The sequence below is a fragment of the Pan paniscus genome, chromosome 15, assembly GCF_029289425.2.
Source record: "Pan paniscus chromosome 15, NHGRI_mPanPan1-v2.0_pri, whole genome shotgun sequence".
Taxonomy (NCBI): Eukaryota; Metazoa; Chordata; class Mammalia; order Primates; family Hominidae; genus Pan; species Pan paniscus.
This window is the reverse complement of record NC_073264.2, coordinates 58,345,455-58,359,833: the sequence shown is the minus strand read 5'-3', so window position 1 is coordinate 58,359,833 and position 14,379 is coordinate 58,345,455. Positions and strand designations below refer to the sequence as shown.

The following is a 14,379-nucleotide window of genomic DNA, read 5'->3' as shown; positions in this document are numbered from 1 at the left end:
TTAGATTGTTCATTGTTAGTATATAGAAATGGCAACTAATTTTTCAGTTTTTCTTGTATCTAACTACGTATTTGTGTCTGTTAATCAGGCTCTCTTCTTGCTCCCTGCCTCCGCTTTACCCTTCCCAGCCTTTGGTAACCACCAATCCACTCTTCTGTGAGATCAAATTTTTAAAATTCCACATATGAGTGAGGTCATGTGGTATTTGTCTTTCTATTCCTGGCTTATTTTACTTAATATAATGTTCTTCTGGTTCATCCATATTTTTGCAAATGACGGGATTTCCTTCTTTTTAATGGCTGAGTAGTATTCCCTTGTGAATATATGCTGTATTTTCTTTATCCATTCATCCACTGATGGACGCTTAGATTGATTCCATATCTCAGCTTTTGTGAATAATGCTGCAGTAAACATGGTGGTGCAGATATCTCTGACATACTGATTTCATTTCCTTTGGATATATATTTAGTAGTATGATTGCTGGATCATTATGGTATTTCTGTTTTTAATTTTTTCAGGAACCGCCATAACATTTTTTGTAATGGCTGTGGTAATTTACATTCCCACCAACAGTGTGCAAGGGTTCCCTTTTTCTCCACATTTTCACCAACACTTATCTTTTGTCTTTTTGATAATAGCCATTCTAATAGGTGTGAGGTGATACCTTACTGAGGTTTTAATTTGCATTTCCCTGATGATTAATGGTGTTGAGCATTTTTTCGTACACTTGTTGGCCATTTATGTGTCTTCTTTTGAGAAATGTCTGTTTCTGCCCTTCACACATTTTTAAAATCCAGGTTGTTTTCTTCCTATTGAGTTGAGTTCCTTATGTATTTTAGATAAACCCCTTATCAGATGTATAGTTTGTAGATATTTTCTCCTGTTCTGTGGGTTGTATGTAATCATGTTAATAATGCTATGGAATTTGGCTTGCTGATACTTTGTTGAGGATTTCTGCATGAATGTTTATAAAGGGATATTAGTCTGTAGTTTCCTTGTACAGTCTTTGTATGGCTTTCGTGTATCAGGGTAATGCTGGCCTCATACAGTGAATTAGGAAGTGTTTCCTCTTCCTCAGTTTTTTGGAAAAGTTTGAGAAGGCTTGGTGTTAGTTTTGTAAAATGTTTAGCAAAATTCAACAGTGAAGGCATGAGTTCCAGGGCTTTTCTCTGTTGGGAGATTTTTGATTACTGATTCAGTCCCCGTACTGGCTATAGGTGTATTCATTTTATCTGTTTTTTCAGGATTTAGCCTTGGTAGATTTTATGTTTCTAGGAGTTTTTCTATTTCATCTAGGTTATCAAATTCATTGGTATGCAATTGTTTGTAATGCTGTCTTATAATCCTTTTTCTTTCTATAAAATTGGTAGTAATGTCTTCATTTTCATTTGTGATTTTAGTAATTTGAGCCTTCTCCCTTTTTTTCTTAGTCTGTTTAGCTAAAGGCTTTTCAATTTTGTTGATCTTTTCGGAAAACCAACTTCTGGTTTCATTAATTTTTTTCCTATTGTTTCTTTATTCTCTAATTTGTTAATTTCTGCTCCAGTTTTTATTATTTCCTTCCTTCTGCCAGCTTTGGCTTTAGTTTTTCTTTTTTTTTCTTGTTACTTAAGTTTATACTTCTTTTTCTAATAACTTAAGTTTTAAAGTTGTGTTGATTTGAGATCTTTATTTTTTAATATAAATGTTTCTAGTTGCAAATTTACTCCTTAGCACTGCCTTCACTGTGTCCTATGTTTTTGTATGTTGTGTTTTTATTTTCATTCATAAGTATTTTATAATTTCCCTTGTAATTTCTTCTTTGATCCATTTACTTAAATCCTCTGACAGTCACTTTATCCAGAGGGAGAGGAGCTTGCAAAAATGGGGAAGGTGCAACAAGAAAGGCCACCAGCCTCTTTATGCCTCTGTGGTCTGAAGCAGCAATTAGCCCTCAGAGCAGGGATCTCAGATATTTGGAGGACAGGGTCCTTTTTGGACATGCTGGCCCCTACAAGCTGTGTGCAGGTTGTTCCAGGAATTTTTGGACAGCACTCTGCCACAGGGCTAGGGTGGGACCTGGGTAGCTGCTATTGTGCTAAGAGCTGAAATTGACCAAAATTACCACATTTTCTTGTCTAAGCCTTCCCCTGGGAAGATATAAGCCTTCACTAGCCTACAGAGTTCCAAAATAGAAAGATTCTGCGAGTGCAGTTGTTACCTAGATGGAGAGACAGATTTACTCCACCATCTTCCCAGAATCCTGTCTGTTTTATTGATACACAACCATGCTCATTCATGTGTTGTGTATGTTTGCATTTGCACCACAGTGGCAGAGTTGAATAGTTGTAACAGAGACTGTACGGTCTGCAAACCTAAAATACTAGCTATCTGGTCTTTTAAGAAAAACATTGTAGATCTCTACTTTATATTCTTAAGGGTAGCATTAATTTTTGCCATCCTGCATGATTAGCTACCTCAACTGGACAGGGGCGACTTTAGGATTTTTACCTGGGCTTCCTCATTATAATAGTTCTTATTCTGTAGACCCGTATCAGCCACTAAGTGTGTCTATACCTGTTAAACATTTGTAGACTGCAGAAATGACCACTAGGTATGCTCATGGACATATTGGTTTGACTCTGCTAGATCTTGGCCAGGAATCTATTACCTGGCCCCTGTGTGTTCTCACTCTGACACGGTCCATGATGCTTTGGGTCAATCAAGTGCCAGTGCCAACTAGCACCGTATATCCAATAGACTTCAAAATATTTGCATATTTTTCTTTCCTTAGTGTACTAAAGTAAATGATTGTAGCTCCTTTTGGGAGAAGGAATAGGAGAATTATTATTGTGTATAGGCATTCCCAAGAAGAAGGTAATACCTTATCTTCTTGAGAACCTGGCCTTTTCTTCAGTCAATAACAGGGAATATATCATAGTACATCCTATAAGACTTTGGTATAAACTCTGGAGTCTCATTACCTCTCTTGACCTCATCCACAATTATTCTCCCCTGCATTCACTCTCTTTTAGTCACACTGGCCTCTTTTCATGGATTGTATACCAAGAGTGTTCCCTGTGCTTAGAGTCTACCTCCCGCAGATAGCTTATTACTTAGCTGCATACAGATCTTTGCTCAAAATTTATTTTCTTAGAAAGGCCTTGCCTGGTGACTTCTTTCAAAGATAATCTCACTCTGGCCAGGCCTGGTGGCTCATGCCTGTAATCTCAGCACTTTGGGAGGCTGAGGCGGGCGGATCATCTGAGGTCAGGAGTTTGAGACCAGCCTGACCAACATGGAGAAACCCCGTTTCTACTAAAACTACAAAATTAGCCAGGCATAGTGGTGCATGCCTATAATCCCAGCTACTCAGGAAGGCTGAGGCAGGAGAATTGCTTGAACCCAGGAGGTGGAGGTTGAGTGAGCCGAGATCATGCCTCCAGCCTGGGCAACAAGAGCGAAACTCAGTCTCAAAAAAATAAATAAGTAAATCATCATCATCATCATCATCCCACTCTTATCCATCATTCTGTATCCTCTTTCATTTTCTTCATGGTTCTTCTTGCTGTATCATTTTTTGTGCTCGTTTATCTGTCACTCTCCTCCACTAGATCCAGAGGAGCAGAGATTTTTCCCTCCTTTTTTTACTATTTCCTGGATATTTAGAATAGTCTCTAGCACATAGTAGGTCCTCAATTAATATTTGCTGAATGAAGGAATACTATATTTTCAGGTAATTGAAAATATTTTGTATGAAAAAATCCTTAATTTTTTGTCAGTAAATACCTGCTATTTATAAGTCTTTAGTGTATGTCATTTAATAAAACTAATATATTAAAATTGATGAACAGTATAACGTGTTTAATTGAAAACTATGATTACTTAACACATAAAATTAATAACACATAAGAACTAAGATTATTAAGTATTTATACTAATGTGTATGCCAAGAAAATGATAGGGAAAGGGATATGATTACTATATGAAGTTTTTTAATGGAAGTACTGTAGATTTTTGAAAGGGCTGACTACTTCCTAAGGTAATTTCACAACTGTAAATTGAATTGGTATTAATAGAACCTACCTTGTAGACTTACTACTTACCATAGTACATATTGAATATGATAAAGTATGTAAAATACTAGGCAATGCCTGGCACATAGTAAGTACTTAAAACATTTTAGCTGTCGTCACCATTTCATTATATAGGGGTATTTCATGTGATGGTCAAGTTTTCTAAAATTTTTAAGTAGCTTAGTTTCTAAAGTTCTAAGTAGCTGTAAATATAAGTTCATCTTGAGTCAATATTTCTCAATTTTAGATGACGTTAAAAATCTTTAGATTCGCATCCACTCTTGTTTCGACAGAAGTGAGGCAGACTAGAGGCTGATTATCTAAATATGTTGCTAAATGAGTTCATTGTATTTCAGGGTGGCATATTTTTTACTTTGAAGGATATTAATTCATCCTTGGGACTTAATTCTCAAACATGTCAGCACTTTATATCTTTAAAGGTTTAAGAAAAAACTTTGCAGATATAAAAGTTCAAATTGTAATCACCAACTAGTTTAAGTTACATGCTAGGTAGGAGGCAATATGTGGTATCCATTTACATGAAAGAGGGTAGTATGAAAAGTATGTAAATTAGTGTGTATTAGTCTAAAAAATGTATTATCTGTTGATGGTGAACATTTGAAATTTTATTTTCTTGATTGAGCCTTCTCTAATATCCTTTTTTAAACAATTTTTTTTAAGAAAATTAAAAGATTTTGTATCCTGCTTTTTTCATCAGCTATCATATGTTAGACTTTTTTCTCATTTCTAAACTTTTTACATGATCATGATTTTAAAAGGAACATTGTTTTTCATCCTGTAAGTTTACCCTAATTTGTCAATTATGGCATTGTGAATATTTATGTAAACAATTTCTTAGTAATATACATAATGCTCAATGAACATTCTGCAGAGATTTTTGCATTCATATATGCTTTTCCCTTAGATTTTAAAAATGGAATTACTGTTAGGGTATACGAGCATTTGTAACACACTGATGTTACCTAATACTTACTTGTTGGCCTCCAAAAAGATTGTACCTGTTGACATTTCTAACAATACTGAGAGTGTAAATTTCAGTTTATCCTTTCTTGCCTTGCTCATTATAATTAAAAAAAAAAAACTTTGTCAGTTTGTGAGATTTTTTAAAAAGGATAATTTGATCTTATTTGATTACTAGTAAGGCTGTACATTAAAAATAATTTTTTTGACCATTTTATTTCTTCTACAAATTACTTGTTTGTTTACTTTGCTCATTTTTCTGTTGAGTTGTTCCAGTTGGTCATTAATACTGTTCTAGTATTTTAATATCCCAATTTTCATTAAGTAATTTGTTTTGTTTATTGAAGATTTTTTAATTGAAAAAATCTGTACATTTTAATAATATAGATGTATTTAAACAATTAGTAATTTCATTTTAAGTTTTTACCTAGTAGAAGCTGTTTTAATTTTATAAGTAATATTAAGTACTTGTGTATGAAACTTTGTTAAAGCGTGTTTTTTTGTAAACTAGGAGCCTTTTGTGGCAGATGAATATATTGAACGTCTTGTATGGAGAACCCCAGGAGGAGGCTCTAGAGGTGGACCTGAAGCTTTTGATCCTAAAAGGTGAAATAAAAAAATTTTTTTCCCCACAGATCTAATCTGGTACACATTAGTGTTAGAATAGAGATGACTGTTGAGATTGCTTTCAGCATTCCTCTACAAGGATTTTAGTTAACAGTTGGCCAATAAAAGACAATACAACAGAGCATTAAAAGTTTGAGATTTTGTTTTTTCTTTGACATTCTTTTAAAGAAGCAATTTAACTGGTATGCAGGAAGTAATTTTATTGAGTATAAGAATTTGACATTTCTTCTAATGAGTCATAAACTAGAAATGATTATACTTCTAAAATAAAAACATTAAATACATTGTTTTAAATATAGTTGTAAATTGGGGGAACAAAGTCACTGAACTCTGGAATGTATATTATTATTTTTATATAGTACATTTGCCTTCTTGACTATTTTAAGTAGGCTATAAAGTGTATTTCTATTCTAGGGGTTTATTGGGGATTCTGGATGAGGTTTTCATTCACCTCTGAGATGATCCACCAAAAAGTCAATAGTTAAAGCCTGGCTATATTTTCAAATGTCATGTTTGCTTTAAAGCCATGTGGCCTGGACAAAACTATGAGGAAGTTATGAAATTACAGAAAGACTTTATCTTTTGATGAAGAAATTTCTAACAAGATGCTATAGAAAAAATTAACATGATCATTTCAAGCTCAAGGAACTCTTCTTATTAAGACTATGATTATAAGTTAACTGGTCAGTTCCTAAGGATTAATAATAGGTAGATTGATACATATTCAAACTTTCCTCTGTTAGATTATTAGAAGAATTTGTAAATCATATTCAGGAACTCCAGATAATGGATGAAAGGATTCAGAGGAAAGTAGAGAAACTAGAGCAACAATGTCAGAAAGAAGCCAAGGAATTTGCCAAGAAGGTACAAGAGCTGCAGAAAAGCAATCAGGTAAACATTTTGTTAAGAAAATGGGTATTTTATATAGGCTATAATATCTTTATTTTCTTCCAGTTTTAAGCTCTTAAAAAAGTCTAGTCAGATGATAGTAACTGTCAAGATTTCTTTCTACTGCTTTAGTCCCATGGGGTAAAATGTTAATGAATTGTTATCAAGTACTCTTGGCATTGGCTTTCCACAGAGTGTTGGTTTAGGATCACAGTACTCTTCTTAGGATAGAGTGGTATCCAGTTTAGTGTGGTCCTTGATTCTCCTCTAACAATGCGAACTTTGAAGAATGACACTTCAGTAGACCCCTAGTTTTAGGAACTCTTTATTAGCTTGGATATTTAGGTAGTCATTTGCTTTCTCTTTAATCGTAAAACAAAGTAATATGAAAGCAGCTATTGTCTGAATTAGGTTTTCCCTAGAGAAAACCTGGTCTGGGAAGTTTCACAAAAGTCATGAGGGTATGCTCCAATGAGAATTCTAGTGTAACTGTAGGAAAAACTGCCTTGATCTGTTTTGGAGTAAAACCAAATCACTAGATTGGTCCTGGGGCTAAGCAGGCCAAACTTCTTAGTCACTCTTAGGTCCTAGACTTAATCTGGAACCTCTGAATCCCATTCACAGGCTGGGCCTTATCTGGAATTTGATTCCCCCCTTTTTTTTTAAAGACAGAGTTTTACTCTGTCGCCCAGGCTGGAGTGCAGTGGTGTGTTCTTGGCTCACTGCAACCTCCACCTCCCAAGTTCAAGTGATTCTCCTGTCTCAGCCTCCCGAGTAGGTAGGATTACATGCACATGCTACCACACCCAGCTAATTTTTTTGTATTTTTAGTAGAGATTTTGCTATGTTGGCCAGGTTTGTCTTGAACTCCTGACCTCAGGTGATCCGCCTGCCTCGGCCTCCCACAGTGCTAGGATTACAGGTGTGAGCTACTGCTCCTGGCCTTGATTGCCCTTAGTGTAGTTTGGAATATTGTTTAGCTTTGCTGCCTCCCAGGGATCATTAGTTCTTTAGTGTTAGGGATTAGCAAACTGATTGCTGCTAAAGTTTCAATTTTTTAGATTCCTTTTCTTAAACATATGTGGCTATGAGAAATAAGGAAGTCAGTAATTTAAGATAAGGAATGCATTTTTAAGAGTTAAGGTGACAGTTTCTGAATACTTTTAATGCAGTTTTCCCTTGGTAATAATAATAATAGTTAAGCTAATAAACTCTGGGACAAGTCTGCCTGAGTTTGAGTTTCAGCTCTGCCGCTTATGAACTGTAATCTCAAGCAATTTAACCTTTTCATGGCTCAGGTTTTTTTTTAATCTGTAAAGTGTGTTGTTGAGAGAATTATATAAGTAAATGCATGTAATATGCTTAGAACAGTGTCTAGTCTAGCACAGAGAAAGTCCTTAATAAATGTTTAGAGCTCTTCCCCACCTCAGTTTAAGGTTGGAAAAAAGTCCCACACTAGATTATCAGCAATTCCACTGTTGGCAATTACAAGGCATTCATTGCATTCAATTTCCATATGCCACAGGACAATCAGTGTACCCTGGGAGAAGGGAAAGAATATTCTAGAAAGTAATATACTTTTGCCTTAGTAGATTCTGTTTTCAAAACTGGGAAAGAACTATTTTACTTTATATATAAACATCACTTTTTAAATATTTAAAATCAACTGGTATATTTTACCACTGACTTTTTTTTTTTTTTGAGGCAGAGTTTTACTCTGTTACCTAGGCTGGACTGCAGTGGTGCAATCTCAGCTCACTGCAACCTCTGCCTCCTGAGTTCAAGCGATTCTCCTGCCTCAGCCTCCCAGCTAGCTGGGGTTGCAGGGCCCACCACCAAACCCAGCTAATATTTGTATTTTTAGTAGAGATTGGGTTTTACCATGTTGGCCAGGCTGGTCTTGAACTCCTGACCTCAAGTGATCTGCCTCCCTCGGCCTCCTACTGACATATTTTTTATTCTTTTCAGTTTAGTAGCAAGAGAGCTCTTTAGATGTCTGGTCCTTTTCATACTTAGCTAATTGTTTTCAGAATCATTATTTGGGGCTAAATGGTGTTGAGTGTTTTTTTAAAACAGGATGAGGAGTAAACAGCTTTTTTTGTTTGCTTTTTTGTTGATTAATGTACTCACGATAAATATTATTTTAATAGTTAATGGTATAAAAGTTTGCAGTTTGGTTAACAGATTTTCAGATCATGTCACACTAATGAGCATGAATTTTGTAGATCATCTCATATATAACTTCTGTTATCTTTAGTTAGTAGCAATAAGAGTAGTAGTTTAGATTATAAACTGAGCACACTGATTGTATTTTATGCTTATGCACATTTTTCCTAGGTTGCCTTCCAACATTTCCAAGAACTAGATGAGCACATTAGCTATGTAGCAACTAAAGTCTGTCACCTTGGAGACCAGTTAGAGGGGGTAAACACACCCAGACAACGGGCAGTGGAGGCTCAGAAATTGATGAAATACTTTAATGAGTTTCTAGATGGAGAATTGAAATCTGATGTTTTTACAAATTCTGAAAAGGTAAGTGCTGTCAGAGGATAAAACCAAATCACAGCATTAATAACAGTGCCCTAATTATGAGCTGCAATAATTGCTTTCCAGAGTTAGACTTCAAATCACTGAGTAGCTGACTTATTAAAAGTTTTTATTGTTCTGAAATGTAAACTAATACAGTTTCTTGTAGATTGCTGATGAAGTGTTAATATTGAGATGTTTAATTGGGTTTCCTGGCATTTTTTTAATGAAATTTTTTGTGGCTTAAAAATGCTGTGGTAGCTGTGTTCATAAATATCTCTTTACCATAGATTTCTTTCAATATTAACAGAATTTCTATAGTTTTTAAATAGTGACAGTCCATTGGGTGGTGGTGGGGTGGTCTGACTTAAATCATTGATAAGCTGAGATGCTTTTCTGTAAAGCAATAAAGAATTCAGAACTTCTGGTTTTTATTACTTGAATAAAGATCTCTTATAAAGAATTAAAGCAGTTTGGACCAAGGAGAGCTGAAAAAAATTCTGAATTAATTGTTTATGTTAATCCTTTTCATAGCACTAGTCACTTACTCCTGGTCTAAGGGTACATGGTATTGGCTGCTCTGCAATCTTGAAAGAAGGTAATTTAGCTCACTTTCTTCCCCTCAGGGGAAAAAAAAATCAAAATGTGCGAGAAAATGGACATTCTTATGGATCTTGTATGTACATAGCAACATTGTCCACTCATATTGAATACAGTCTTCCTGAATTATTCCAGATTTACTCCATAGAATATTTCAGATAGTGGAATGTAAAAGCTAAGTATTATTGACACTCACTTTGAATTAAGCAACACTTTTTTTTCATAGAACTCTATAGGGTTATAGAATTTATAATTTTTAGAGTTCTTTGGAAAATAGTTATGTGTGTACAGATAATTCCTCTAAAGAAAAGGTGTTTTTGAAAAATTTAGTTTTTCAAGTACAGGTGGTTTTTTGGTTATAAGAATGAGTTCTTTAGTGTTAAATTCTGAGATTTTAGTGTACCTGTCACCCAAACATTGTACACTGTATCCAATATGTAGTCTTGTACCCCTTATTCCCCTCTCAACTTCCGCCTTTAGAGCCCCCAAAGTCCATTATATCACTGTGTATGTTTTTGTGTCCTCATAGCTTAGCTCCCACTTTTAAATGAGAGCATATGGTATTTGGTTTTCCATTCCTGAGTAACTTCATTTAGAGTAATGGCCTCCCGCTCTATCCAAGTTGCTGCAAAAGACATTATTTTGTTCCTTTTTGTGGCTGAGTAGTTTTCCATGGTGTAAACGTACCATATTTATCTTTATCTGCTCGTTGGTTGATGGGCACTTAGGTTGGTTCCATATCTTTGCAGTTGAATTAATTTTTGGCCTAGTTCTACCAGTTAGCCATCCTTAAGAACTCATATAGTATTAGATTGCCAATTATTAGATAAACTCCTAGCTGTCTCAATTTCTGGACTCTGTACCAATCACCTTCCCAATGGAAAGAAAAGGAAAAAGCACCCACAGAGCTAGACCAGTGTGTGATTGTGGGAGGAATTAGAATGGGATAAGATATCAACACATCATATTCTTTTCCTTCTTTCCCCCTAGTCATTTTTGTTTTTTTAATTGTTCTTTTTTGGCATCTTGGCTGGGTGTGGTGGCTCAGGCCTGCAATCCCAGCACTTTAGGAGGCCAAGGCAGGACGATTGCTTGGGCTTAGGAGTTTGAAACCAGCCCGGGCAACATGGTGAAACTGCATCTCTACCAAAAAAAAAAAAATTAGCTGACCGTTGTGGCACATGTCCATAGATCCTAGCACTCAGGAGGCTGAGGCAGGAGGATTGCTTGAGCCCCAGAGGTTGAGGCTGCAGTGAGCTGTGACTGCCACACTGCACTCCAGCCTGGGTGACAGATAGACCCTGTCTCAAGAAAAAAAAGAATCTTCTCATATTCTGAAAACAAAAACAAAGACAAAAACAAAAAAACCCTATTATGTGTTTACCTCTGTCCTTACACATATGTTGGTTTTTGTTTTTTTTTCTTTTTTTTCTTTTTTTTTTTTTCAGATGGAGTCTCGCTCTGTCCCCCAGGCTGGAGTGCAGTGGCGCAATCTCGGCTCACTGCAACCTCCGCCTCCTGGGTTCACGCCATTCTCCTGCCTCAGCCTCCTGAGTAGCTGGGACCACAGGCGCCTGCCACCATACCCGGCTAATTTTTTGTATTTTTAGTAGAGATGGGGTTTCACCATGTTAGCCAGGATGGTCTCCATCTACTGACCTCGTGATCCGCCCACCTCGGCCTCCCAAAGTGCTGGGATTACAGGCGTGAGCCACCGCACCTGGTCTGTTTGTCTTTTTTACCTAGAATGGCAGCTTATTGTTGCTCATGTGGATAATACTTGATGACTGTGATTATCTTTAACACTATTAGCAAGGGCAGTCTCTCACCTCCCCCAAATGTCAATAACTATTAGAATATAGTTTTGCCAGCTTTTGTTACTTATTGTTGTAGTATGTTTTAACTGACTAAATGTTGTATATTGTAACCTTAAGAGATATCTGTGCTTTACACAATTTTTATAAAATAATTTGCTATGGAAATTCAATATAAACAAGTGCCATTTACCCCTATACTAGTTAGTACATTAAACAAAGTTTGCAATAGCACAATGATGATGATGACTTCTTAAAAGAACAAAAACTCCTTAGGGAAGCATAGAGCAGGCTGTGTGCCAAGTATATTATTTCTGAAGGGGGTATTGGTGAGGAGAAAATGATGGATTTTGCTAATACAACTAAATGGCATGGTGAGGACAGATACTACAGTGATATTTGTGCCCATATACAAGAGGACAGAGTGAGTGTTTGGTAGTTGAAAATGACAGTGACCTGACTAGGAGAAAAGGGATGATTGAAGCAGAAATGCTATATTCACTATAATTTGGAGCAAGAAGGGAGAAGAGGCTCTGCTGTTGTTATTCACAGTTGCTTGTCAGAGTTCACATGCCTACTTAGAAAAATCTATATTGGGCAGGGCGTGGTGTCTCAAGCCTGTAATCCCAGCACTTTGGAAAGCCAAGGTGGGCAGATCACTTGAGGCCAGGTGTTCAAGACCAGCCTGGCTAACATGGCGAAACCCCGTCTCTACTAAAAAAATACCAAAATTAGCGGGTGTGGTGGTGCATGCCTATAATCCCAGCTACTTGGGAGGCTGAGGCATGAGCATTGCTTGAACCCAGGAGGTGGAGATTGTAGTGAGCCAAGATCATGCCACTGCACTCCAGTCTGAGTGACCGAGCAAGACTCTGTCTCAAAAAAAAGAGAAAAAAAATCTATATTGATGTTCTTAGCTCTTCCTTCGTATTTATGAGTCTCACTGTTTTTTCAAATGTAAAAGAAAATGAATCTTCATAAAATGAATTATTAAAATTGTGCCAAAGTAAAACTGAGAACTAATTTTAGATTTAAAGAATAAATGAACATTGTAAACTCCCCTGAACTGTTGTGTAAATAAGCACAGATATCTGCATTAAAGAATTTTAGAACTCTTGCCTAAGTTCCTTAGTTCCACAACTTGAATAAATTTACACATTTCTGGCTGGGCTCGGTGGCTCACGCCTGTAATCCCAGCACTTTGGGAGGCCGAGGTAGGCGGATCACCTAAGGTCAGGAGTTCAAGACCAGCCTGACCAATATAAAGAAACCCCGTGTCTACTAAAAATACAAAAATTAGCCGGGCATGGTGGCATGCGCCTGTAATCCCAGCTACTCGGGAGGCTGAGACAGGAGAATCACTTGAACCCAGGAGGCGGAGGTTGCAGTGAGCAGATATCGCGCCATTGCACTCCAGCCTTAAGAGATATCTGTGCTTTACACACAAGAGATGTCTAGGCCACAAGATATCTGTGGCCTTAAGAGATATCTGGGCCACAAGAGTGAAACTCTGTCTCAAAAAAAAAAAAGACAGAAAGAAAAGAAATGTACACATTTCTATATTATATTTCATCATGGGGCTTTACATTAAACTTTATATTTTCTTTTAGAACAAGTGTTATAAATTCATATGATCAGTAATGACAGGCATTTAACTTACAGTAGGATATATGTGGCAGTATGCTCTAAATTATTTTTATAAATCTCGTTTATCCTTTTCGGGTTCATAAACTTAGAATTCTGAGATTTACACTTGGCTTTCAGCAAGCAATGATTTAAATTTCTTTGGAATAAACTTGAACTACAGGTTTCATTGGGAACGGATTGTGGCATCAAAAAAATCACAGAATTTCAGTACCAGAAAGCTAAATGTTTATGTTATTATTGACTCATTATTGGTAACACCCCAAATGTATTCTTGTTGCTCATAAAGTTTTATTTGTTGTGGATTTTTAAAGGAAATTTTTTTAGGGAAGGGACTGTGGGCATATGCAGGGAGATATTACTAATTTCAGATATATAATTATTTTTTGATATGCCTAAAAGTTTTTTAAATTATTGCTTTTATTTATTTTTTCATAGATAAAGGAAGCAGCAGACATCATTCAGAAGTTGCACCTAATTGCCCAAGAGTTACCTTTTGATAGGCAAGTTCATTTCTCAAGAGCTAATTTGAATATATGGTATAATTTATAAAATAAAATAGTATCTTTTCCTGTATGATTTTCTTTGCCCATTAATTAAACGGAAATTTATTGAGCACTTGCTGGTTCATTTACTTGCTAGTTTATTCACTTTGTACAAGATGCAGTGTAAAATAGTTTATTGAAAAAATACAGTCTCTTCTTAATATCTAAATTTAATGATAGGCCTTGAAATAATTTCAGTCCCTGTCTCCTGAAAAAAAATTTGATGAAGGAGAATTTTGAAATCGACTGAGGTTAAATTTGGATTTTCATATTTTGGACTTTGAGAACCAGGTAGGGGATAGAGAGAACACTTTTCCTATTTCCTGATGAAGGTTCTTAGGCTTTTGGAGGCCTTGGACACCTTTGAAAAGCTGATGAACGCTATCACCTTTCTTCAGGAAATTAAGATACACACAGATTATTGTATACAATTTCATGGAGTTTTAGACTCTAGCCTATCCACAGAACTCTTCCTAGGGACTTCAGGTTAAGAACCCCTTTTTTTTAAAATGCAAGGCCCCAGAGCCATTACTAAGTTAGATTTCATCCTAAAATAAACTATCCACTGAGAAGGAAATTTTTTCATGATTTCTTCTAGTGTATGGAATGTCAGACTCTTTAATAAACTGTTGGTAAAATAGTACTTCCTCCATGTGAATATTTGAAAGAAATATGATTTAATATATTACAAATGATACA

General features: G+C 35.9%; 1 protein-coding gene across 2 annotated transcripts in view; it reads left to right on the top strand.

The window, feature by feature from the left end:
* The window catches only part of EXOC5 (exocyst complex component 5), a 64,212-nt gene that overhangs the window by 15,616 nt on the left and 34,217 nt on the right, over positions 1–14,379 (top strand). For both annotated transcript variants that reach the window (XM_003831669.5, XM_008957027.4), the window contains exons 2-5: positions 5,548–5,642; positions 6,407–6,554; positions 8,889–9,083; positions 13,574–13,638. In XM_003831669.5, the coding sequence (XP_003831717.1) occupies positions 5,548–5,642; positions 6,407–6,554; positions 8,889–9,083; positions 13,574–13,638 (503 nt within the window). The remainder of the gene's footprint in view (positions 1–5,547; positions 5,643–6,406; positions 6,555–8,888; positions 9,084–13,573; positions 13,639–14,379) is intronic.